The 26,894-nt window shown below is 39.5% G+C and overlaps 2 protein-coding genes across 4 annotated transcripts in view; one reads left to right on the top strand and one right to left on the bottom strand.

Moving 5' to 3' along the window:
- Positions 1–21,394, top strand: part of AP1AR (adaptor related protein complex 1 associated regulatory protein) — a 41,031-nt gene extending 19,637 nt beyond the window's left edge. Inside the window, exons 2-10 of one of the 3 annotated variants that reach the window (XM_060246919.1) lie at positions 1,935–1,983; positions 4,387–4,413; positions 5,493–5,518; positions 10,468–10,564; positions 12,162–12,260; positions 16,283–16,344; positions 16,697–16,770; positions 17,591–17,719; positions 18,695–21,394. In XM_060246919.1, coding sequence (XP_060102902.1) covers positions 1,935–1,983; positions 4,387–4,413; positions 5,493–5,518; positions 10,468–10,564; positions 12,162–12,260; positions 16,283–16,344; positions 16,697–16,770; positions 17,591–17,719; positions 18,695–18,960 — 829 coding nt within the window. In that variant the 3' untranslated portion in view covers positions 18,961–21,394. The remainder of the gene's footprint in view (positions 1–1,934; positions 1,984–4,386; positions 4,414–5,492; positions 5,519–10,467; positions 10,565–12,161; positions 12,261–16,282; positions 16,345–16,696; positions 16,771–17,590; positions 17,720–18,694) is intronic. The other 2 variants (XM_060246920.1, XM_060246921.1) reach the window with 2 other exon arrangements.
- A 1,909-nt stretch (positions 21,395–23,303) lies between these two features.
- On the bottom strand, positions 23,304–25,761 carry TIFA (TRAF interacting protein with forkhead associated domain). Its single transcript, XM_060247335.1, has 2 exons — positions 25,640–25,761; positions 23,304–24,336 (listed from the first exon to the last, which is right to left on the bottom strand). The coding sequence occupies exon 2, from the start codon at positions 24,310–24,312 to the stop codon at positions 23,785–23,787; it is 528 nt and encodes a 175-aa protein (XP_060103318.1). The 5' UTR covers positions 24,313–24,336; positions 25,640–25,761; the 3' UTR covers positions 23,304–23,784.
- Between the last annotated feature and the right edge of the window lie 1,133 nt (positions 25,762–26,894).

Genomic DNA, 26,894 nt, shown 5'->3' with positions numbered 1-26,894 from the left:
AAACTACACCGTAAAAAGTCTGCCATGAAAACGTTGTGAAAGCAACGTCACACCAGAATCGGAAAGGACTAGTGCTTGCACAGGGGACCTTTCCAAGTTATAGAGACTGTACTGTAAAATAAAATATTTTAACCTTTAAATAAACTATATACAGTATGTCACAGAAGTGAGTACACCCCCTCACATTTTGTAAATATTTAAGTATATCTTTTCATGTGACAACACTGAAAAAACAACACTTGGCTTCAATGTAAAGAAGTGAGTCTACAGCTTGTATAACAGTGCAAATGTGCTGTCCCCTTAAAATTATGCAACACACAGCCATTAATGTCTAAACTGCTAGCAACAAAAGTGAGTACACCCCTAAGTGATAATGTCCAAATGGCGCCCAAAGTGTCAATATTTTGTGTGGCCACCATTATTTTCCAGCACTGCCTTAAACCTCTTGGGCATAGAGTTCACCAGAGCTTCACAGGTTACCACTGGAGTCCTCTTCCACTCCTCCATGACGACGTCACGTAGCTGGTGGATGTTAGAGACCTTGCGCACCTCCACCTTCCGTTTCAGGATGCCCCATAGATGCTCAATATGGTTTAGGTCTGGAGACATGCTTGGCCAGTCCATCACCTTTACCCTCAGCTTCTTTAGCAAGGCAGTGGTCATTTTGGAGGTGTGTTTGGGGTCGTTATGTTGGAATACTGCCCTGAGGCCCAGTCTCCGAAAGGAGGGGATCATGCTCTGCTTCTGTATGTCACAGTACATGTTGGCATTCATGGTTCCCTCAATGAACTGTAGCTCCCCAGTGCCGGCAGCACTCATGCAGCCCCAGACCATGACATTCCCACCACCATGCTTGACTGTAGGCAAGACACATTTGTCTTTGTACTCCTCATCTGGTTGCCACCACACACGCTTTGACACCATCTGAACCAAATAAGTTTAACTTGGTCTCATCGGACCACAGGACATGGTTCCAGAAATCCATGTCCTTAGTCTGCTTGTCTGCAGCAAATCGTTTGCGGGCTTTCTTGTGCATCATCTTTAGAAGAGGCTTCCTTCTGGGACAACAGCCCTGCAGATGGTTCAGATGGTGTCAAGCATGTGTGGCGGCAACCAGGTGAGGAGTACAAAGACAAATGTGTCTTGCCTACAGTCAAGCATGGTGGTGGGAATGTCATGGTCTGGGGCTGCATGACCACTACCTTGCTAAAGAAGCTGAGGGTAAAGGTGATGGACTGGCCAAGCATGTCTCCAGACCTAAACCCTACTGAGCATCCATGGGGCATCCTGAAACGGAAGGTGGAGGTGCGCAAGGTCTCTAAAATCCACCAGCCACGTGATGTCATCATGGAGGAGTGGAAGAGGATGCCAGTGGCAACCTAGAAGCTCTGGTGAACTCTATGCCCAAGAGGGTTAGGGCAGAGCTGGAAAATAATGGTGGCCACACAAAATATTGACACTTTGAGCCCCATTTGGACATTATCACTTAGGGTGTGTACTCACTTTTGTTGCTAGCAGTTTAGACATTAATGGCTGTGTGTTGCATAATTTTGAGGGGACAGCACATTTGCACTGTTATACAAGCTGTAGACTCACTACTTTACATTGTAGCCAAGTGTTGTTTCTTCAGTGTTGTCACATGAAAAGATATACTTAAATATTTGCTCCTTTCTGTGACATACTGTATATTAACTTTTATTAACATTTCATAAAGTATTACATTGTTCATAACAGCATTGAGACACAACTTTTACATATTTTTAAAGAGCTGAGGACCCACAGGGCTGTGTATCACTCAAGGGACAAGGAAGGAGCAAATTTTCTTACGATATCGAAGAGGGAGAAAGCACTAGTATTAAAAGGTTCTCAATACTCAAAAAATGCTCAAACAATTCTTGACTTGGAATTCTTGACAATGTTGTCTTTTTTTCTAGATCGAAGTACTTCAGGACGTGTTCTACCGGAGAACATTTCACTATAGAGGTGAGTACAAGTTTTCTGTTCCAAAATTTACAACCTCTTTTTTTAAAGAAGAAAAATCTTGTGTTTTGTTTTGTGAAGCATTATACAAAAAACAAGGGAAATATGCTAAATGAACTTTATACAAACTTAGTGCTACCACCTCAACAAGTGAGGCCTTAGAGGTTGATGTTTAGGCTTGTTTGTAGGGTAGAAGAATGTATACAGTGTATCCACTGCCAAAGGCAGAGCAGCAACATGTTTCAGATTTGTTTGACTTGGGGAAATAGAAAAAAAATGTAAAAAATAGAAAATATTGCCGTACTCAAATAACCTTCAGAATATAGGTTATTCTTTTGCAGTGCTTGTCTTTCCCTGCAGTTAGTATAGTTTGAAAAACCTTAAAAATAAATATCCCCAAAACTAAGGCTGAAATCAGACTATTAGCTTTTAAGAGAACTGAATGTCGTTTGGGATGTACTGTTTCTCATGATGCAGTAGACACATTCTTTTGCTCTGGTTTAGTTGTGTTTATTTCAAGCATTTTTTTTACTTTCTCCTGAGGGTGTATGGTGGAAAGTTTCCCAATACTTTATTTTTTTTAAGAAAAACAATCCATTTCTAAAGATGCATTGTTGAATAAAATTAACAATGAATGGATGTCATTGACAATACAATATTAGGCAAACTTTGCAGTTTTAAGAGTTGCACTTTTTTCTGATGAGTATCCCTAGGAATTGTCTGAGAGAACATACATTTTTAATTATTTGAAAAATTTATTTGATTGGCTGAGCAGGTTAAATAAAAATCAAAGCTAAATTAATATTTATACGTGTCCTCTCACATTATGGTACAGGGAGTTCTATATCAAATTGATGACTATAACAACAGGTAATACAAGTAACGAGATGTCAAATGACCTCCTTGGACTAAGTTATTATGTTGAAATAGATGAGTGGAGAATTTAATTCACATGTCATTCACTGTTCCCTCTAAGCTGCAGAGACTTGTGAGCAAAATTCTACTTTGTGAGCTAGTGGTATTAAAGTTGTGAGCTACTGCATAAATTATTGTGTTCTGGGGTCATTCATCCTGAGCTAAGACAAAATGTGAGAGTTGGAGGCTAAAAATCTGTGCGCTAGCTCACACTACCTCAGCTTAGAGGAACACTGATGTCATGCTAAAGTTAGTATATCAACAGATTTCAAAGCCTTCAGTCTTTCACCTAAATTTAAGCAGTGAGTTGAATCTAGACAGCTTTTTTATCCTACCTTAGGCAATTCCCCTCCAATGATCCCAGCACAGCTTTTTGTGTGGTCAAAGGAGACACCATCCTTCCCCTTCCGTTAGCTAAAAGGGTGATTGGCTGCAAGTTCATATAAGGGAAGTGCTTGCTATAGTGGGCGGTATCCCTACCATCCATGTGTAGAAGACACAAGAGTTTCTCATGTTCTTTTGGATTTCTGCAGCTCCTTCCAACCCCTGGAAAGATAATTCCTGGAGTTGCAGCATCTGCGCAGAAGGACAACTGTGAGGATAAGTGAGCTATAGGGAAAAGGGGATGAAACTGCCCCTTCCTCTCAGCAAAGAGAAACAACTTAATCTCCATTCTTTCCTCAGTGCAGCCCCAGCCCCAGGTTTTCCTTAACATGGGTTCCGGGAGCCTGGTACTAGTAATTCCAGGTATGAGAAAGAGCTGCAGCAGTGCAGAGAAACTTGAGGAAACTATACTTTCTGCACATGCAGTCTTTACATTTGTACAGAAATTCCAATAAAAATAATTTCTAGATAAATAATCCACACAGTCAGCCTCTTTTAGTGTGCTTGAACCAGCCAAGATGAACAATTGCATCCCCATTATCTCTTCCATGTGCACAAGGACAAATTAAATTCATTGGTTGTTCATTCATATTGCTCCATATGCACATTATTTTGTTAAAATGTTAAGTTCTGTTTGTAGGACACCTGTTTTATCTCATGCTTGAGCAAAGCTAAGAAAACATTAGACAGTATATATGAGTAAATATCTGCTAGGTGGCAGCTGTAATTCTTTGGAAGGGGCTGTAGCATGAAGGAAGAGTCTCTGCTTTGCATGCAGAACATCCCAGGTTCAATCCCCAACATCTCCAGTTATAGGTGCAGGTAGGAGGTGATGTGAAAGACCTTAACCTGAGATCCTGGGGAGCTCTTGCCAGAGTGAGTAGACAATACTGACTTTGATGGGTAGATAGCCTGATTCAGTATGAGGCAGCTTCATGTGTATTCAGTCCTAATATCCTAATGCACTAGTTATTGGATTTCCCATTTTGTTGATTGTACTGACTCACTATGTGTAATAATCTGCCTTGAGTCTCTGTGAGAAAGGCAGACTATAAATAATGCAAATAAATAAAAATAAAATAAATAAATGATTGTATCTTTTTGCAGTTTGAAAATCTAGTGGAAAGCGATGAGGTAAGTGATTTCTGATGGCAAAAAAATCAGTAGAAAAGTACATAACTAGGATCATGAACTGACTAATGCATGTTTGTAACAGAATGTCACGAAACAGGGAAAATGTGAATAGCAACAGTTTTCTGCAACCTTTTTAATAGTGGAAGGGAGCAGTATTTTTCTCACATTTCCTTTCTGTGTTTCCACAATGCTCTTGTAAGACAAGATAAATGTAAGAGAATGTTCTACTTGTCATGATTGCCGTTTGCACTGTGATTCCTGTCATCTTTTATATGAGTTGAGCCATACAGTTACTTCTCGTACAAGCAGTAGCTTAGAACCATGTTTTTCTACTCTGCTGCTGAGCTGTATATATGTCCTATTAAAGGAAATGGCTAACATGGAAGGTTTTTGTTGTGCCTAAGATTTGAAGTAGATGTGATAGTGGCGGACTGCTTTGTTTAAACCTGAGTCCTACAAAGTGCCATTCACTCCTATTTTTGTTTTTAATTTATTAATTTAAAGTATTTTTACCCTTCACTAAGCATTCAGGTTAAATTAAACTTTCTTTGCAACCCATTTATAAGATTTGTTTACTTAAAACATTTGTGTTCCACATTTTCACCTAGTTTTGGATCCTCAAAGCAGCAAATAATCCAGAACTTTGAAACAAGCTTTTGAAATACATAGTCTAAAACCTATTAAAAGCTTCAATTAAGCAAAATACATTTATAGTTAAAACATATATACAGAGGATCAGTGAGGAAATACCAAACAAAGCACATGCTAGCAGAAGAAATGATAGAAGGGGACAAACAGGTCTCCTGGGGGGAAATTGCATAATTTTGGTGCCATGACTGAGAAGGTCCTTTCTCAGGTTACCACCCATCCAATCTCAAACAGGAAGAGTACCCAAATAAGGGCCCCTGAAGATGACTGCAGGGTTCAGCTATATTCATATGGGAGTAGGTGATGTTCTTTGGCAGAGTATTTTTGTTGTTAATTCACATCTGTTAGCTTTATGGTTTGAAGATAACTTGGCAACAGAGTTGTTGTTCTTCCTTGAATTAAGTTTTAAATTTTCTTCATTAATTAAACAGGGTGAAAGTCCAGGAAGCAGCCAAAGGTAAGAGGTGGCACTTACAATACATTTCCCTCGACCTTGTTCTCTTTTTCTTTTATATTAAATGCTTTTCACATCTCAGTCAATTTAGCAATGAACTGATTTTGGTTGAATTTTTCTAGTTGTTTATTTTCATTATTTTTTTTTCCAAACCCATTTAGGTTTTTTGAGTAGGTAAACGATTTGATTATCTTACTCTGATTAATAAGTTATGTTTTAAATCAGGGATGTCAAACTTATTTGTTATGAGCCAGATCTGACATAAATGAGACTTAATCTGACATGTGAGACTTTATCGGGTCAGGCCGTGTGTGTCATAAAATGTAATGCCAGGTAGTGGAGATAAAGGACATAGACAAACACAATTAAATATTTTTTAAAAATAACACCTTAAAATAAAATATGCTTAAAGTATTAGCACTCTTGCAATATTGTGGTCTGTATCAAAGCAAGTCCCCCCCCCCCTTCCTCCCCAAGAGAGCAATCTCAGCCAGTGGGGGAAATACAGGCTTTGCCCTGTAGCTTCTTTGCAGTTGAGGAAGCCTGGAAAAGCAAGCAGTGGCACAGAAAGAAGCAAGAGAGAGGGAGGGAGAAGGAAGCAGACTTGCTCATGGGCCTGATAGAAGCCCTCTGGAGGCCTGATTCGGCCCCCGGGCCACATGTGAATAAGCCAAATAAATAAATGTATGACACTCCTGTTTTAAATGATGCAAGTCATAACATTACTTAGATCACAATGTTTTCTGCTTGTAGACAGGTGAAAACGAAATATATTTGTATTTTAAGTCAATATCAGTACCTACCAGCCAAGCAACCCAAAAAATGTATTGGTGGGTAGGACCTTCCAGGCAGGGATGAGAGAAATAATATTCCTGGCGCCCAAATGAGCTCAAGGACCCATTAAGCTGAAGTCAAGCTACATTCTACTGAATGCATTTCAGTTTATTTTACCTTTAATGCAGTTCTCCACTGCAGCCCCAGGGGTGCAGGGAAGTCTGAGCGTAGTAAGTGGTAGTCTCTCTGACTATCTGTGCACATGCTTTTCTGCAAACCGTTGCCTAAGGATCAACTAAGCTCATCAGCCAACCCACCATTGGAACAAGTCAAGACCTGTCAGCACAGCTCATAGCTCCTTCAGTAATTGCCAGGCTGCAATGTGCTAACAAGGTTGTTGTCTTCAGCAGTATCCTTCTCCCTTTTGTTGCTGCAAGCTTCATCGTTTTGTCTGCCTAGCCAAATCCTGCAAAGGGGTAGTTAGTGTGTTGTTGCCAAAGAAAACCATCTTTCCTTCTCTTTTCCTTAATTTCTCTCCCTCTTTTCCACACTTTTCTCTTCTTCAATTTGCTTTCTTCCTTTCTTGATCTGCCGTAATTTCTCTCTTCCCCAGATCTAATTTTTGTCATTTTCTTCCACCCGCCCCCACCACCATTTTGTTTTCAGTCTTGATCTCAACTCCCTACTACCAACATAGCACTGAGTGAATTCTTATGCTTATTTTTAGGAACAATGAGTAGGTCAAATGAACTACTGAGTTCACAGTTCCTTAGGCATAGTAATGGAATGTTAATCTGTTTTAGTCATTATAGATGTGGAACAGAAATTAGACCTTCCCATTTAATTAGTGTAAGTACATTTTAAACACTGTTCAGGAAATTGGTTGTTATTATTGTGTTGTTGGGACATCGTATATCCCTTTGTAAAGGCTACTTTACTACTGTAGGCATTAAGCTTCATGTTGTATGACAAATAATGTAATCTTTTTGATAATGTGAGCAAAATAATTCCCAATAACTCCAGCACTTCTTATCCAGCACTACTACATAATGCATTTTGTCCCTGCTTTTGTACTTGGTAAAGGTACAGAGGTAGAGGGGTAAACTGAAGTAGATTGATTTACTTTCTGAGTAATAATTATCATTATATGGAAGTGTGTGTAGTATAACCAGGAGATCCTCAGATTGTCTGGCAGCCAGAAGCTCTAACTCTTTTAGCATTATGCACCAATAGGTGATGAGCTAGACTTGTTTTTAAGGCAAGAGATATTTTAGAGGTGGTTTGCCATTCCCTGTCTCTGCATCACACCCCTGGTATCTCTTGGAGGTCACCGATCCAAATACTAGCCAGGGCTGACGCTGCTTAGCTTCCAAGATCTGATGAGAGCAGGCTAGCTTGGGTTATCCAGGTCAGGGTACTTATTACAAATTTATTGTGACAAAGTTTTTGTGAACTAGGGCCCACTTTATTAGATATAGGAAGTGTATTCTATATTGCTAGAGATCTATATGTGTGCATAATATAAAATTACAAAATTAGACACATGGCTATAAAGAGTAATATTGAGAGGCATAGGTTGTGCAAACCGTAGATGAGGAACCGCTTGTCTGGGAAGACAAAGGAAATGTACTTCTGTTTCACTTATATAGTTATGAAGGCTTATTTAGATACTACTAAGGTCCTTCACATGATTACTGCACTTGAAGTATAATGATAATTTGAAACCGTTCTTTCTCCTACCAAAAAAGCCGTGGCAATATCTGATGAAGCAACAGCAAGAGTGACTGTCTTTTTTTGATGAACTATACGCAAAAGCAGATTTATAGCATATGTCATATCCTGCCCTTCTCCCTAATGGAGACCCAAAGCTGCTTCCATTGTTCTCCTGTCCTCCATTTTATCCTCACAACAACCCTATAAGGAGAGCCAGTTTGGTGTAGTGGTTAAGTGTGCGGACTCTTACCTGGGAGAACCGGGTTTGATTTCCCACTCCTCCACTTGCACCTTGCTAGCATGGCCTTGGGTCAGCCATAGCTCTGGCAAAGGTTGTCCTTGAAAGGGCAGCTGCTATGAGAGCCCTCTCCAGACCCACCCACCTCACAGGGTGTCTGTTGTGGGGGAGGAAGGTTAAGGAGATTGTAAGCCGCTCTGAGACTCTTCGGAGTGGAGGGCAGGATATAAATCCAATATCTTCTTCTTCTTCTTCTTCTTCTTCTAAGTCTGGCTGAGTATGTGGCACCGGCCCAAGGTCACCCAGCTGCCTTCCATTGGAGATTTAAGTATAAGAGACACATGAAAGGTTACTTAAAGGTTCTCATACTACATGCTTCCTTTCATGGAGATAACCTGATCCAGGATGTTCTGATCCCTTCATTTTTGGCACTGAAACTCCCACCATCATTCTGGGGTTGGTGGCCAGTTTCCAAACATGCATATTTATTATATTCTCATTATATAATTTAATTTTAATTTAATCAACTTTTAAAGCCTACGTAGAATTTTAATTAAAATGTTTACAATGTTTAAATGTATTTTTATCTATTTCTGTATAACTAAACCTAAACTGTGTTGTTAGCCGCCCTGAGCCTGCTCCGGCGGGGAGGGCGGGATACAAATAAAATTTTGATGTTGTTGTTGTTGTTGTTGTTGTTGTAATGAGTCATGCCTGCTACAAACAGATACCCTTAGCTTCAGTTGCAAATGTCTGGGAATAACCTGGGCCATAATATTCTGATTCCTTTCATTAATGCTCCTGGAACTCCCACGATCATCCTAAAGCTGGTGGCCAATTTTGAGATTCCTAGCTTCATTTTTTGATGAGTTTTGCCTGTCACAAATGGACAGATGGATGAATACATAATTACTTCTTTAGATTCATGGTAACAGTGAATCAAGTGATTTGTTTTGTTAAGATATCTAATTTGGATCAAAGTCATATGGAAAGAAGCGGCCCCATGGCACAGAGTGGTAAAGCAGCAGTACTGCAGTACTGTGGTCTGAACTCTCTGCTCACGACCTGAGTTCGAATCCAGCTGGGTTCAGGTAGCCCAAGGTTGACTCAGCCTTCCATCCTTCCGAGGTTGGCAAAATGAGTATCCAGCTTGCTGGGGGGAAGTGTAGATGACTGGGGAAAGCAATGGCAAACCACCCCGTAAAAAGTCTGCCGTGAAAACGTTGTGAAAGCAACGTCACCCCAGAGTCGGAAACGACTGGTGCTTGCACAGGGGACCTTTCCTTTTCATATGAAGGGACCCCGGATAGAATGTTTTTGGGGGGCCATGGTGGCTCTAGGCAGCCCTGTGGGGGTGCTGATGAAAGGTCAAGTAAGGTGGTTGGGGAAGGTGCATGCTGAGCACTGGTGGTGTTTGCCATGCTGTCATTGCCCTCCTCTTCCACCCCTCCTCCTCCTTGCTGCTGCTGGGAGGGAAAGAGGAAGATGGATGGGGAGGTGGGTGTCAAGTGCCAGTGGCGCTTGGGGTGGAAGGGAGCCAGAGATCAGCTTCATAAGACTGCACTCCTTTCCTCCTGGCAGTTGCTGGTCTATTTCCTTGGAAGTTTCTTGCAAGTCACTGCTTGTTATTTCTTTAAAAAGTACTTAAAATATACTAGGCCAAGTACACTAATCTATTGAATTAAAAACACATCCTTAGCTATATGCTCCTAGTTTAACATCTGGGGAGAGCAGCTTAGAGAGAAGAAATTGACAAGAATTTCAAAAGCTGTTTGTTAGGTGGTATCAGCTGTTCAAGTTAACAATCCCATTAGGCCAATGCACTGGTGTGTAAACTAAGTAGCTCTTTGGATTCAAGCCTGTGATTGGATGACTCACTTAGCACAAAACTATTAAGTTTTCCATTTTTGCACCAAAAAAAATCCAGTTAATGTATTTCTTCCATTTTAGACAGAATTTAGACACCTCATTTGAAAGCAGCATAAATGGAGCTGTTAGGGAAGGAGGGCTTGATTCAGTTTCTTCTCCCTGCTTTTCTTCCCTCCAAAACAACTCATTGAATGACTTTTCTGAAAGAGCTCCACATTAACTTTTCTGTTGTTAGATCAGTGTGCAGGACTTATTTGTGGATAATGCAGGGAAACTGGCAACAATTTGTTTTGTATATATTGCCAAGAAGTACAAACACACTCCCCTGAGCCAACTTTTTCTCCCTTTTTTTCTTCAGACCTCTAACAGAAGAAGAAATAGCTGATCTAAGAGCAAGGCATTACAATTCCATTGCTGAAAAACAAAGAACACTAGATCATAAGCTTCAGTCAGAGGTAAGAGAAGTAACAGTTTGTACATGGACCATTATAATACAAGGAATAGTCTTAATAATTGGCTGAAAAAATTGAAAGCGTGATCTGGTGTGTGAAAGAGGAATGTGAATGACCCTATCAGAGTTGAAGGGAGAGGCTAAGAAGAGAAAAAATGAGCAAGCTGTAATAAGCTGAGGCGACAAAAATGTAACTAGAACTCTTTCCATAGAAAATAAATCCAATGGAGAGTAAAAAGGGTCAACATTTTGACAGTTTCTGGATATGGCAAGAAGTACCAACAGAGAAAAAGCAAGTGACTTGTGCATCTTGCTGTGTTACTTCCACTGTAATATCTGAAGTGGTGAATGTTACATTTCCTCTGTGAGAGAGGGGTGAATCAGAAGTATATCTACAGCATGCGTCTGTTTTTGAAAGAAGTGCATAAACGTTGATTTGGACATTAAAACTGAAGCATAAATAAAAGATGTGCAAGTCATGTTGGGGTGTTTTGTAATATCAAGATCCCGTTTGTATAGAAAAGTGGTATTGTTTTTTGGGGAGGGGGCGGGGGGGGGTAATAGTAGGTCTGCAGTCCTACTTTTGGGATAGGAACGTGGAAGAAAACTGAGAAGTTATGTTATGAATGGCTAAGAGCTGCTTCATATGTTATTGTCATGTATATATCTGAAGCAGCCTTTTTAAATTTATTCCATATATACCTTTTTTCCCTAAAGCAACTTACAGCATTCTGCTCTCCACTCACAATAACACTGTGAGGCAGGTTAGACTGAGAGTGTGGAGCTGGCCCAAGATCATCCAGTGAGCTTCCATGACAGCGTGAGGATTTGACTCTGGATCTCCCAGATCCTAGTCTGACACAGTGTTCCTTCTAAGCTGAGTTAGTGTGAGCTAGTTCACAGTTTTTTAACATCTAGCTCACACATTTTTGTCTTAACTCACAAAAAATGACCCAGAGCAAACTAATTTATGCAGTAGCTCACAACTTAATGCCAGCAGCTCACAAAGTAGAATTTTTGCTCACAAGACTCCACAGCTTAGAGGGATCATTAGTCCGACATTCTAGCTGTTGCATAATATTGGCTGTCATTTTCTTTTAATAACGTGCATGTGCACATGTCAAGAAATCTACCTCTTGTGGTAGTTTTCACAAGAAGTGCCAGTTTTGTTAATTTCATGCTATGAGAGGATTTGTCATTTGGGGAAAAAAAGCTATAGCTTTTTAAAAGACTCTAAGAATGTGATCCAAAGAATGGAGTGTAGTGAAATTTGAGTGACAAGGTTCTGTTGGTAGTAGGGAGTGTGTCATGAAAAGTCATTGTCGCCTTGTATTAGCAGCCATTCTGTGACCTGTGAAAGTAGATTTCCCTTCCCTCCCATCCGTTTCCCCCCCTCCTGTTATTTTTAGGCAATATGTGTAATTCAATTGAAATTGGTATTGGAAAATAGTATGAAAGTGTTTTCTTTTTTAACTAATTGGTAACTTTTGTTTTCGTTTTATTTAATTGATGACTTTTGGTTTAAATTTAGTGCACCTGTTTTCATAGGAAAGGTAGCTAGGTTCTCTTTTGTTAACCCTTATTATTTTGTTCATATACAGTTAGCCATACAAGAGGAGAAGTTAAGAATAGAAGAGGAGGCTTTATATGCTGCACAGCGTGAAGCAGCCAGGGCAGCAAAGCAGAAAAAGCTCTTGGAGGTGAGGGGAAATGACCCCGTCGGTAAATCAGTATCTGTATATCAGAGCTTCTGTTATGTATCTTGCTCTTAGTTTCACTGTCTTTAAAAAAACAACATAAAAAGAACCTCTGAGGCAAACCTTGGTTTGTAGTAGTAAAAGAAGAAGATAGGGGATTTATATCCCGCCCTTCACTCTGAATCTCAGAGCAACTCACAATCACCTTTATCTTCTCCCCCACAACAAACACCCTGCGAGGTAGGTGGGGCTGAGAGATCTCTCTCTGCAAAAGCTATGGCTGACCCAAGGCCATTCCAGCATCTGCAAGTGGAGGAGTGGGGAATCAAACCCGGTTCTCCCAGATAAGAGTCCGCACACTTAAGCACTACACCAGACTGGCTCTCTTTGTTGCCTTGTAATCTCTGAAGCTGAGTAGCAGGTAGCATATGCAGAGCATCATATACATGTTTCAAAGTGTTGTTATAGCTGAAATTTAGATTAGTAAGTAACGTTTGGCCAGTTATCTAAAAATATTGAAAAGGTGTTGGCCTCTTGCAGAGAACTAAAGGGAGTATAGTGACAAAGCTTAATTCAGTGGAGCATTTGCAGAGCAACTTCCTAGCCACTCCCACTCCTGCAGCAGTATTTTGGACCACAGTAGAAAGGGGGAGGCAAGTCAAACTCTGAGGAGAATTCCTTCCATCTGCAGAATTTTTTTATTGGATCTAATCCATAATTAAGCAAGAACAAAAGATGAGATTTGAATTTATCTCAGAATGTATTGGCTGATACATTCTGAGATAAAACTGTCAGTGTGAGAACAGTACTATATCTAAGTATGCTGGAAAGTATAGGTAAGAAGCAGGGATACCACATGCTAAAACTTAGGATATGGAACTTGTCCTAAAATAGTAAGCATGCAGTGGAAAATGCCAAAAAGAGGAGAGGAATTCCTTCCATCTGCAGAAATTTTTTATTGGATCTAATCCATAATTAAGCAAGAACAAAAGATGAGATTTGAATTTATCTCAGAATGTATTGGCCAATACATTCTGAGATAAAACTGTCAGTGTGAGAACAGTACTATATCTAAGTATGCTGGAAAGTATAGGTAAGAAGCAGGGATACCACATGCTAAAACTTAGGATATGGAACTTGTCCTAAAATAGTAAGCATGCAGTGGAAAATGCCAAAAAGAGGAGACAAAACAGGCACCATGAGATGGAATGAGGGTAGGTCTTCAAGTGATTATTCCTGCTGATGATTTTAATTACTTCATGTGTCTTTTAAAATACACATCTTCCTTGTTTGTATTGTTCTTGTTTTTTATTCATCAAAATTTTCTGCCTTTAATTTCGACTTGTCACTCCCCTTCATAGGGAAGTGTGCCTCAAATGTCAATACTGAAGAAATTTTTTAAAGATTGCTCTTCTGCATGTGTTAGGAACCAATAAAGTTCTGTTAAATGTAATTATAAATCTGTGTCTTCCTTTCATCCCTTGATTTGTGGGAGGAAGCATTTCAATGACTCCATGTAGAACATGAAGACAGTTATGAAATCCAGCATTGGATATTTTGATCCCAGATTTTACTTACTTTGGAACAAGGGATATAAATTACATGTGAATAGATTTTCATGGTCACCTCCAGGTTAGACTACTGTAACTTGCTCTATGCTGGCCCGTCCTTGAAGCTCCAACTTGTCCAAAATGCAGCGGCACAAGTCTTGATGGGAATGTCACAGAGGACACATATACATCCAGTGCTGCGGCAGCTGCATTGGCTCCCAAGTGAAGTTCAAGGTTTTGGTGTTGACCATCTCCTCTGTTACATCCCCAGGAGAGCATTGTGCTCCTGAGATGACAACCTGCTGGTGGTCCCCAGCCCCAAAGACATCTGGCTGTCCTCAACCAGGACCAGGGCCTTTTCATTCCTGGCCTCAGTCTGCTAGAACTCTCTGCCAAACACCACCAGGGCCCTGCAGGATCTGATGCAACTCCACAGGGTCTGCAAGTTGGAGAGGTTCTGCCAGTCCGTTGGTTGAGGACAGTGACAGTTCCATCTTGACTGGTACCCCCCTCTGTTATTTACATCTTCCTCATCCTCTTCGCCCCTGCCCACAAAGTAGCTGGCAGTTGGGATTGGGTTTGACTATTTCTTACCATCTGACTGTCGGAATGTTGTAAATATTTTAGCTGGTTTTATTTTGTTGTTTTTATTAATTTTGTGTATCACGCAGAGTCCTGTCTGTGGCAAGGATTGGGCAATTAATTATATAGATATATACATACAATATTTGGAACTACTCAGAAAGAAATCTTCCCAGTGTATTGCATCATATTTCTTCTCCACCATCCCTGCCTTTATGAACTATGGAACTGAAGAGCACCCATTACATAAAAGTAACAATAATGTAATATCATTAGGGTTTGTAGAATCTTTCGGGATCAAGTGCCGTGTTCTACTGGAGAAAGTTTTCCTTCCAGACGTTTCGTTCTCAGCTGCAGAGAACATCCTCAGTGGCGTTGCAGCCGGAGCAGGCGCTCAGACCTTCTTGGCTGCTGTGCATTGAGTGGGGCCAGGGCAGCAGCCCTGGCCCCACTCAATGCACAGCAGCCAAGAAGTTTGAAAGCCAAGAGTTTGAAACTCAATGCACAGCAGCCAAGAAGGTCTGAGCGCCTGCTCTGGCTGCAACGCCACTGAGGATGTTCTCCGCAGCTGAGAACGAAACGTCTGGAAGGAAAACTTTCTCCAGTAGAACACGGCACTTGATCCCGAAAGATTCTACAAACCCTAATTATGTTACCAGCCGTGAAAACCTGAAATCTTCGATAATAATGTAATAATTTCCTAAATGACAATAGAATAGTCTAAGATCAGCATTACCAGGGCAGCCTTGTGATCCAGCTGTTAAGGATATTCTTTTTGAAAAGGAATGACTGCCACATGAGAGATCATAGAATGCCAAGTGTATCCTAGACTTTGTCAAGAACTTCCAGTATCCTGAGATTTTGGGACAACTTTATCGGGAACGCTCTCCCTGAAAATATCAGGGCCCTGTGGGACTTGCCACAATTCTGCAGGGCCTACAAAACAGAACTGTGTAAATTAGCTTTTAACAACTAACAGGGAATGCCACCACTATTCCACAGCATTGAACAACACTATCGTGTGCAGCACCAAATATGAATTAATAATACTGATGCCATCTTGGATTTTAGGACTGAAACTGCAAATGTATTGTATGTATACAATGAATTTTAACAATTTTACTGTAATTTATTTTAACATTATGTATTTTAACTGTTGTGAGCCGCCCTGAGCCCAATAGGGGAGGGTGGGATATAAATATAATATAATTAAATAAATAAATAAATAAAAGAAGAGGCAATCAAGACTTTTAAGTGTCTGTTAGGTTTTTTTTTTAATAGAATTGGCTGTGTGACATATTACATACTTAAAAACCAATGATTCCAGAGTAGTAGACTGCTACTGAGCATTGCCCTAGAGAACACAGGAAAAGATACAGTATTAGCATATGATGTAATTTTTATATTAGCAACAAAAAAACCCCTCTTTTCTCTTGTTCATTTTTATTCTTGGGAATTTTTAAAAAACATTCCTTGCAGTGATACAATTTTCCTTATAGGGTGAGGGAAAATGTTCTGTTCTTCAATAATCAAGTTCTTCCTCTGATCTTTGATCTTAAACTTCTTGAACATTTAAGACCTGTTTTAAAATATTCAGATGATGGAAAGGGGTGAGTAGACTACTCCACAGGTTAGAATTTTTAAGTTTGAAACTCAGAAGCATAGTCAAGTTAGGAACAAGATTTTTAAGTAAGGACAATTATGGGCTTCAGTCTTATTTGTTGCACATCAGCCCTCTCAGATACAAGATATTTAGTAGAGCATTTACCTTTGTGATCACTGGCTCTAAAAACTGATGTGTTGTGAGCTACTATTCATATGAACTATTGGCATGAAAGAGATGCTAAACGGTGACTTGTTCATCAGTTTCTTGAAATGTTTGTTCTTTGTTAGCAACAAAGGCTGCAGAGGATAATGCAAAGAGCACAACTGGCAAACAGTGGAGATAATCAAAGGTAAGATGTACAGCCAAAACTTTTAGTTTTGCAAAGATCTCAAAATACCTACATTTCCTTTAATGCAGCAGTCCCTTGAATTTGTAATAACTTGTAGTAACAATGCCTGGTCTAAAGGAAATGTCTGACAATCAGTATATGCTACATTGAGCTACAAACGCTAGGGCTTATATTCTTACAAAAAATATTCATCCAGTTTTACATATCTGATAGTGAATTTTTTGCAGTCCTGTTGGATAGTTCTAAAAATACTAAAAGAAATTGCAGGAAACGCTTACTCTCTAAGTAAATTTAGCTTAGATTGATTTCAAGCTACTTTTCTGAATATAGTCCTCTTTGGTGTCTCTTACAGCTCTATGACAGAAGAAGACTTCGATGCTTACTTGAGAAATGTGAAACTACAATATGAAGCTTTTCGAAGTAGCAGTAAGGTTTTTTAAATGTATTTTCTCCTCAAACTGCTACTACTGTATATTTTGTTCAGCAGTATAAGAACATAAGAGAAGCCATGTTGGATCAAGCCAGTGGCCCATCCAGTCCAACACTCTGTGTCACCCAGTGCCATCAAGAGGTCCACCAGTGGGGCTAGAAGCCCTGCCACTGTGCCCCCCCTCAAGCACAAGAATACAGAGCATCAGTGCCCCAGACAGAGAGTTCCAACATAAGCTGTGGCTAATAGCCACTGATGGACCTCTGCTCCGTATGCTTATCCATTCCCCTCTTGAAGCTGTCTATGGTTGTAGCTGCCACCACCTCCTGTGGCAGTGAATTCCACATGTTAATCACCCTTTGGGTGAAGACTTCCTTTTATCAGTTCTTAATATGATTCTAGCAAGCTGTGTTATAAAGATAATGTCTGAAAGACTAGCAGTATTATTTGTTGCGGGGGGAGCAGAATGGCTACAATGCATCATAGTATCTGGCACCTTTAAGCCTGCTGACTTTAATGGTTTACCTGTACCTCAATCTGTATTGACTAGCCTAATCAGAAATGCTGATTTCAGTAGTATCCTGTCATTGGAACATATGGTGTTCTGTTCTACTTACACAGGTTTTAGTGCATCAGTGCTAATGTCAATTCTGTGTGTTGATGCATCTTGATACTTTTGTCATGCTTTTAAGCAGTTGTTTATTCCAAAAACTAAAATAGACAATAGGGGTTCTTGGCTTAAATGGAAAGCTGCTTTAGAGCTGGTGTTTAATAGAGATGGAATAGCTGAACAATAAAAACATCTTTTGATCACAGGGCTCTCATCTGATGCTACTGTTCTGACACCAAATACAGAGAGCAGTTGTGACTTGATGACCAAAACCAAATCAACCAGTGGAAATGATGACAGTAACTCTTTAGATTTGGAGTGGGAAGATGAAGAAGGTACATATTCTGAAAATCTTTGCAGCAGTGTGAAAACATGGAATGATGGTTCACAATAATTGCAGGCCTTGTCTAAACTTACTAAAATAGTTTTTAGAACCAAAAGTATAAACTGACAATTAAATGTTGTGAAAATGGTTATTAAATTGAGGGGCATACACTCATTTGTGCAAATACTGTTGGTGGAATTAGGATGTGTGAATTTCCACTTAATGAACATATGAAGCTGCCTTATACTGAATCAGACCCTTGGTCCATCAAAGTCAGTATTGTCTACTCAGACTGGCAGCAGCTCTCCAGGGTCTCAAGCTGAGGTTTTTCGCGCCTATTTGCCTGGACCCTTTTTTGGAGATGCCAGGGATTGAACCTGGGACCTTCTGCTTTCCAAGCAGATTCTCTACCACTGAGCCACCGTCCCTCCTAAGTGATTACCGCACTTGAAAACAAATTGTATGGTAACATTTTTTAAGAAGTGGGCTAGCTCAGGCTAGAAGGAGAGGAATAGCTAGTCTATTTGAGCATGATTCTCCATTCCAAATAAAGCCATTTTCCCTGATCCTTTGCATTTATTTAAGGGAAGATGTACATAAATATACCTAGATTAAAAAAAATAAAGAATAGCATAAGTTACTTGCTCACTTTTAATTTGGTAACGAGCTCAGCTAAGCAGCATCCATGTGTTTGAATGGGGTCTTATTTGAAAGGATATGAAATAATTCTTAAGTTTGCAAACAAGTGAATGTTTCCAAACATGTTGTACCACCATTTGACAAGATAAAGAAATATGTATAAATAATTGAATATGCCTGTCTGCTTAACATTTTTAGGGGGGGGGGGAATGGTAAATGTAGCATATCCGTAAGCTTGGGGTGGGGGGCAAGTATTCATTCATGATACATTTTACTTAATCCCCAAACAGTTCAAAAACAAATCTGAGAGAACCAATTTTTTTTAAAAAAAATTCTTACATTATAGGAATGAACAGAATGATTCCATTGCGGGAACGTTCAAAAACTGAAGAGGATATACTCCGAGCAGCACTAAAATTTAGTGGCAAGAAAACTGGAAGCAACCCAACTTCTGCCTCTGATGACTCCAATGGTTTGGAATGGGAGAATGACTTTGTTAGTGCAGAAATGGATGATAATGGCAACTCTGAGTATGCTGGATTTGTAAACCCTGTTTTAGAACTGTCTGCATCTGACAAAAAGACATCTGATGCCGATCAGCAAGACAGATAATGAAATTACATGGTTGAAGTTGGACAAAAATGTCCAATTCTGTATGCGTTGCGTGCAAGTCATTGCTGCTTCACAACCTCCTTTAAACTAAGGAAGTTGACATTGACAGTACTTGATGAATTGAAACAGATTTTTTTCTAGAACATGAAAGAAACCATATGATAATGTTCATCAGTTACAAAATAAGAGTATGATTTGCCATCTGAATTCAGAATTTTAAGTGCAATTTTATCATCAACCTTTGAAATTTACATAAAAATTGTTGTGTCCTTGAATTTTAGTATACAGTGATCTGCACTAACTGAAGCATCACACCTGGGTACTTTTTAGGGCTGTATTTCTGATTTGTTTAACTATTAACATTACCTTCTATTTAATACTTGAATGTGTAAAGTAATGAGCAACTTTCTAACAATCTTATTGTTGTGAAACTCAATAGGAAAGCTATACATGAAAAATTTACATACCTTTTCTATTTATGTCTTTATTTGAATGAAAAGTCAGATCTCCAGCACAATGCATCTCACATTTAAGTGTATTAAAAACATCATACAAGACAGCATTTTATCTTGTATGGTAACAAACTATGTATGTTAAAGCATTTTGAAGTACAGTATATGTTTTTGAAGAAAAAAAATGTTAGAGAACCAAAGGTTCCATTTCCCCCCCAACTATGAAATGCCAAATGCTGTTAGAACAAAGATTTTAGTTGTGTATGCTTTTAAGAGATACAAAGGTAATTTTGTTCCAAATTCTCTGTTTACTGAGTTTATATTAATAACTGAAACTCAGAACATCTAGTAAGTTTTATAAGTGGAAGACATATATTTCTGGAATTGTATTAATGCAAAGTAGTATTCCAATCCAAAGGTTTATTTTCTGGATACAATAAAAGATTTCTTCATGTACCTTATAACTAATTTAGGATTTGCTATAAAAGTGTAATTTAATCAGGTTTAATTTGTGCTAATTTGGGGGGAAAGGAAAGATATCTTTCTCAAAGAGTCTTTAAAATTCTCAAAAAAAGCTCAAGTGTCAACTTAATTCTAGCATTTTTGAGGCTGTTGCAAAGTGTTAGTCTTCTTCCTGTTAAATTATTTGGTGGTAAGCAAGCTGCTTTGGAATGGTGCTTTCTTTTCAGTAATACTGCTACATCTGGGTATGTGTCTGCCACTGAGACTTTTTACGCGTACTAAACCTGAATGTTACTGAGGGCAGTCGATCAGGGAGCAGAAGAGTGCTTTCTTAGTGTGATTACTCACTGTTTGTCCTCTTGGGCTGCATGCTGTCCTTCTCTGCCTGTTGTACAGTCCTCTGTTCCCCTTTTGTGGTATCAGAAAGGAGATGTTTCTTCCAAGGTACATAAAGTTAAAACTATGCAGTTATAAGCAAACATGAGCATAGCTCATGTTAGCAACTGCTGTTAGTGATGAAGAGGAGCAGTGGCAGCTCAGAATGTGAACAAGGCAGCATACAGAGCTTTAGAAACAGCTATATGTCTTCTGCCTAAGTTTTTCTGCCAGTACTAGCATTCTTTAGGCTGCTGCAGAGGACCTGCACATGTCTGTTGGCCCTGGCCACACACAGTCACTGAGTGGTGTGCACAGGGTGAACATGCAGAGGAAGTACCTGTATGCACATGCTCTCCCCATGATCAGCAGCGTTCCAAAAGCAACGTTGCTGATCACAGGTGGGGGCATATTCACACGTTCTTCTCTGTGTATTTGCCCCATGCTGACCACCTGGTGATCAGATGCAGGTTGAGGCCAACATGGTTGTTCCTTTAGTACCACCCTATGTAGTGAGTTAACATGCAGATAGGTCATCTCCATAGAGATGTTGTTACGGCTGGTGGCAGCACTTTCATTTTTAAGTTCCATCATCTCCACCCATTGTTAACAAGCTGTACTGTGACAGTTCTCTCTGTCTCATAGTTTTAATTTTCTTGTTCTCATAATTTAAAAACTTGATTAACTTAAGTTCATTCCAGTTTCATATTGTTTACTTTTATACACGTTAGTCACTGCCCCAATAATATATTATGGATGTAAAATGGCTAGTGGCATTAAAGAATTATGAATTGTATATCTGTCTTAACCTGTGTAATATACCATATCATAGTACACTGATTTCTCCCCGTGCCTTTTGTTTTAAAAAAAAGATAGCTCTTGACCATATGTATATATGTGACACCTTAAACAGCATAACCTTTCTTAATGTATCGCATTTCTTAAACTGAAGCTTTATTGCTAAAAATATTTACATGAGAAATTCTACACTTGCAATGCCTGTAACACGCTTTATAAAAGATTTGTACACTTAAAATGTATATTTTTGGTTTGACATAAGCTACTGTGTGTCAACTTTTTCATGTTATCAGCCCTTAAAGGTTAAATTTCTCAAGCTGTTAATAAATTTTATACACACTTCATAACTAATCTTTTCACTGCTTATGTTGCAAAGCTGCAGTATTCCTTCATACCTTTTATAGCTGAGTAGAATGTGAACTTTCTCATAATGATTGCTTCTAAAGTTCCTTTTTATTGGATGGGCTAATTTTAGTGAGCTTGATAAAGACAAGAATAAGGAGGAGCTCTTCTTGAACTGAAATAAACCAGACTGGTGGTGGTATGGGGAAAGTAGTAAGCTGCAGTTATTCCTGGATATAAGCTACATGGAAAAGACATAATGAGTGCAATGGTTCTACGTGTCAAGGCACAGAGTTCAGTATAAGCGGAATTGCTGTAGATATTGGGTCCAACCAGGGCTTTTTTTATAGCAGGAACTTCTTTGCATATTAGGCCACACACCCCTGATGTAACTAATCCTCCAAAAGCTTACAGTAGGCCCTGTAGGAAGAGCCCTATAAGCTCTTGGAGGATTGGCTACATCAGGGGTGTGTGGCCTAATATGTAAAGGAGTTCCTGCTACAAAAAAAGCCCTGGGTCCTATGCACACTTCCATGGGAATAAGTCCCATTGAACAAAATGGGACTTACTTCTGAGTCAGTGTGTATAGGATTGCCTTGTTGATATTGAGTATATACCTGAAAAAACTCGTAATGCTTGTGAAACAAAGAAGGCAACCACAGGAGAAAATTATAAAATATTCAAGTACCCTGATGTTCTCTGTGAGAGAGAATATTTCTACGCACTGTAATGACTGTACCTTGGCCCACTTTTTTATTATTTTTGATAAGGTACATAACATCAAAATACCGTTTAGATAAAAATCAATTTCATCAAAAAACCACCTGAGATATAATCCAGTAATTTATACAGTACTCCACCCATTTAAAATTTTTATGCTACAGCAATATACTGAGCAGAAGGGATAACTCTTGTTAGATATTGTATTACTGGTTCTCAAGTTTCTTTGTAATCAAAATGACCCGGCACCAAAGGGAGGCTCAGAGAAAAAGGGATTATTCATAATCTTCCCTATAACATATTGCTCCCACAAATTAATTTGCCACTTGCATTTTTTCACAATAGCCAATCTAGCCACAGCCACTAATGTTAAAATGAATTTTGTCCTGACACTGCCTGAACCAATTTTGTTCAGGCAGGGTTTGGAGCTCAGCAGTTCAGTCCAGGATTCCGTCTGGGGCTACCTGGCTTGCAAGCCCCGGGCTGAACCAAAATTTTTCATCTGTGCCCATCTCTATAGCCCAACAAAATGTTCAAAAATATCCAAATAGTAAATACATATTTTAAAGTAACTTACAGGGCAGCATTAATAGCAGTATGAATTTATTTAAATACACAGTATGAAGTATTTATTTACTTATCAACCATTCTTCAAGGTTGGGACGGAGTTTGTATGTGTGAGCCTTCCTGTTAAAATTAACATTGCAAATATATGCTCACGAAAGTATAAAAGCATGTTTGAATGGCCTTGCAAGTTCTTGGTTTAATCAAAGCCTTCCTGATTTAAAAATAAAAACGATCAGGTCCAGTTTTACCATTATGGCAGATGCCTCAGGAAGTATTTAATTATACCCCTTCACTCCATGTTGCCCTTTCTTCAGGACGGTGAGTAATGCAGATAGCCAGCATGATTACAGTTCTGTCCAATTACAGGTAGTTGTGTAAAAGGAATGTTATGGAGACCTCAGGTTGATCCAATCAGCTTTTACACTGTTGAAAAGGGTGGGGGCACTGACTACCAAAAAAGTCATGCTGAAAATCATGGGATCTTCACTGCATAAAGGCCATTTAGGACGGGAGCTCTGGATGGAGGAAAATTAGGCAAGATTTTTTTAAAATGGCTGGATCCAGCTCATAACTTTTAAAATTGTCTTTAAACATCCCATAAAGGGGGAGTAAGTGCTCAGCTACAAAGGATAATACTAATTTATTCATAGTGCAAGTTAATGTTCTATAAGTATGAATTATTTTTTTCATTCAAATTTTATTAAATTTTATATAACAAATTATAAAATATAGTACAAAAAATTCAAAACCATATTTTAAAATAGTAGGTTAAGAGTTTCCTAATAAGTTGTCATCTATATATATATAAATCTTACATGGTTTCAATTATTAAAAGTATATCATCTTTGCATATAAAGGATTATTAGGTATACTATTTTGTAACAAATATTCAATAACCGGAAACCATGGTTTAACAGCCTTTTTTCATATTTATCAGGAGAGCTATTTGATGTTTAAAAGGTCAATTTTGAATATATAAAGTATTCCCATACTTTGTTTATCCTTACAAGTATGAATTATAACAATTGCTATGGAATAGAAACCAAAAAAGGAGGTGCTGAATACTATAATACAGAAATTAGCCTGCCTGGCCTTTGTGAGATTTTTCTCATTCATTTTCATCCATCTCTGTTGGAGCTGAAATGCCACTTTCAGGTATAGACTGATGAAAAGATACATTTCTGTCCAGCGACAACGAAGCACTGGCCAATTCAAAGCAAATTTCAAAGTAATCTTCTGATCGTCCTCTTTGTTTTTCCATTAGGATCTCGTAATCTCCAAAGCAAACAATGCTGTTTTCTGGCAAGTCAACCTTGTTTAGGTATGACAGTTCAACATTGTTCACAATTATATTCACCTTTTTGCTCAGATTCTTTATCTCAAAACCAAACTCTGTGCTGTTGAACAATCTGAAGACCTGGAGGGCAAACTGAATGCGAGACACGCGTCCATCTGTCAAGTTAAAATGGCAAACATTACTGTCTCTGCCAAATATGATCACATCATGTGCTCTCACTCGCTGGCACTGGCTAAAGCTCAAGTCACCATATACTTGATTTTCTCCTTGATCTGGATGATAAAGGGTCATGCGGAGACAAGTGAGAGTTTCTTCCGTTTCTGCATTTTCAGAAGCCATGGTAGTGCTAATCCTCTGAAAAATCTGCAAGACAATCAACCACAGTATTGTACCAGACACATTACCAACACTTGCAAGATCATATATAGTCCATTAGACAGGCAGTGATCTTTCAGCGCAACCCAAAGCAGAGCTGCACCCACTGAAGTCAGCATGCTTACAAGGATACAACTCCACTGAGAACTGCACTGTTGATCTCTGAACAGTGCAATAGTTTTCCTTCCAGTTCTTACACTGTCAGTTTCCTGTTTCAGATTTTAGAGGCATCAACAGATAAGGCATTAACTCTGCCTGAAAGGAAATGGCTGTTGATGCAGTACCAAGCCAGTGATCAATTTAAAAAATGCTTCCAACATTTGACAATGAGTATGCATTATAGAGAATTATAAATTGCACTATGTTTCATTATCTATTATAATGGCCCTGTCCACTTCCCTCCCTCAGAGGCAAAATTTTCCCTCCATTTTTCTTTACTGATTGAACTTCCCAGTGTATTTTCTTCTTTGCAGAAGAACTCTGGCTCTCCCAGCAGCTGCCCTTTCTAGAACAACTCCTGTGAGAGCTATGGCTGACCCAAGGCCATTCCAGCAGTTGCAAGTGGAGTGTGGGGAACCAAACCTGGTTCTCCCAGATAAGAGTCCGCACACTTAACCACTACACCAAACTGGCTATAATGGTATGTGGTCCGCTTTCCAAAGCAGCCATTTTCTCCAGGTGAAACGGAATAAATGTTTTCAATAAATAAATAATAAATAAATCAGTAATCTGTCTAGTCTGGAGATCAGTTGTCATTCCGGGAGATCTTCAGCCTCCACCTGGAGGACGGCAACCCTTTAACCTCTTAAAGAGTAGCAAGGAACGCGAAAGCTTGCTTTGGCTGCTCCAGCGTTCTTGTTTGAAGGAGTTTGCTACAGACAAGCATGACTACCCGCAATCTCAGGAATAACCGTTGACTCACGCTTGTGCAACTGTGGCCAGTCCCACAAGCACACCCCACAGCAAAGCCAGCCGGGCGAGGAAGACTTTCATTTTCACATCTGGCGTTTTCCGGGAACGCAGCACGCTTTCTCACGGCTCGCCCAGGGAGCAGGGCTTGAGGATCCCACCCACCCCTCCTGCTGAAGACCCTCGCAAAACAGTCGGGACGACGACAGAGCAAGGTGAGCAGCGCAGCCCCCGCGACTTTGGGGGTATGTTTGCCCCGGCCCGAATTTAACGGATTTGCGCAAAGCGAGATCCGCCAGCCGTTCCTGCAATCGTAGCTCCTTATCTGCATCCGAAAAGGAGATCGGTTTTGAAAAGCGCTTGGCTTTGTGCTATGCCTTACCTGTGCAAATCCGTCTGCGAAGGCTCCCAAAGAGATCCCAGCAGGATCTGGGAGAAAAGCCCCCGCTGCAGCTGCTGCTGTTCTGACGGCGAAGCAACTTTCGAGTGTTCAAGCTGAAGCGCCGCAATAAAGTACTCGAGTCGCCCCTTCCTTTCTACTCTCCCCGCCCCAGGAAGGAGGGGGAAATGGAGGGGAGATGGGGAAATCCTGTTGTAGCTGCGGCTCGGTTCTGTACTTCCCTTTTCCTTGCGAAAGAGAAGGAGGAGGAGGAGGAGGAGAGAGAGGCATTTGAGTCAGTTTTGTAAAACAGAGTCTTGGCCGCAGAAGCCAAAATTTAGGAGGGAAGGACCAAATTTGGTTAGTTGAACTGCTGCTAAAACATATTTCCACCCATACTAAATTTAGCTGAGCTAGACACTGCAATCTGTCTGTCTCTCACATACATTCTTTAACCTGTAGAACAAAGCAGGAGTCAAGTATCACCTTTAAGACCAACAAACTTTTATTCAGAATGTAAGCTTTCGTGTGCATGCACACTTCTTCAGACGAGGAATGAGGTACAGTAAGCAGAGCTACATATAGCTTGTGGGGTCTAGAATGCAAAGTGGTACAAAGTTAAAATCCAATAGCAGAATCGTAAAATTAACAAATTCAGAAAACCTTTGATCTGGGTTGCATTAGCAGGAAACCAATAAAAAAGTAACATGTGAGAATGTCTGTTAATTATTCTATTGCTAAGCCTGGGTCAAAATGAGGGCATTTCTTTCCCAGAAGTTTTTCCTGTCCAACTAATTTACCTTTTAACATGTAACTTAAATCTATACATCATTCTAGTTTGCCATTAGAAAAAATACATTAAATATAGTAGAAGATGGGTTTAGTATATAATAATAATAATAAATAATATTTTTTTTTTATTTATACCCCGCCCTCCCCGCCGAAGCAGGCTCAGGGCAGCTTACAGGACATGGTATAGGCCATGTTATAACAATAAAAACAAGATAATACAGTTAAAATACAATTCATAGGTTAAATATATTAAATAAATAGTCTAAAACCAGTCATGTCATAATGAGATCAACAGCCAATATCCCTTGTTTGAGTACATTCCATCCATCCATCCATCTATGAAAAGCAGAAATTACTTGAACATAAAAACATCAGCCTGTCACACCAGGCTACTGGACTGTTTAGCTCAGTGTTGTCTATTCTGCTTGGCAGCAATTATCCAAGGGTTCAAACACAGAAAGGTCTT

The sequence above is a fragment of the Heteronotia binoei genome, chromosome 9, assembly GCF_032191835.1.
Source record: "Heteronotia binoei isolate CCM8104 ecotype False Entrance Well chromosome 9, APGP_CSIRO_Hbin_v1, whole genome shotgun sequence".
NCBI lineage: Eukaryota > Metazoa > Chordata > Lepidosauria > Squamata > Gekkonidae > Heteronotia > Heteronotia binoei.
The sequence above is the reverse complement of the archived record's forward strand: the minus strand, read 5'-3'. Positions and strand labels throughout refer to the sequence as shown.

What these genes read in the sequence shown, in the direction of transcription:
- TIFA (XM_060247335.1), bottom strand. Translation starts at nt 24,312, where the DNA reads ATGGCTTCTGAAAATGCAGAAACGGAAGAAACTCTCACTTGTCTCCGC.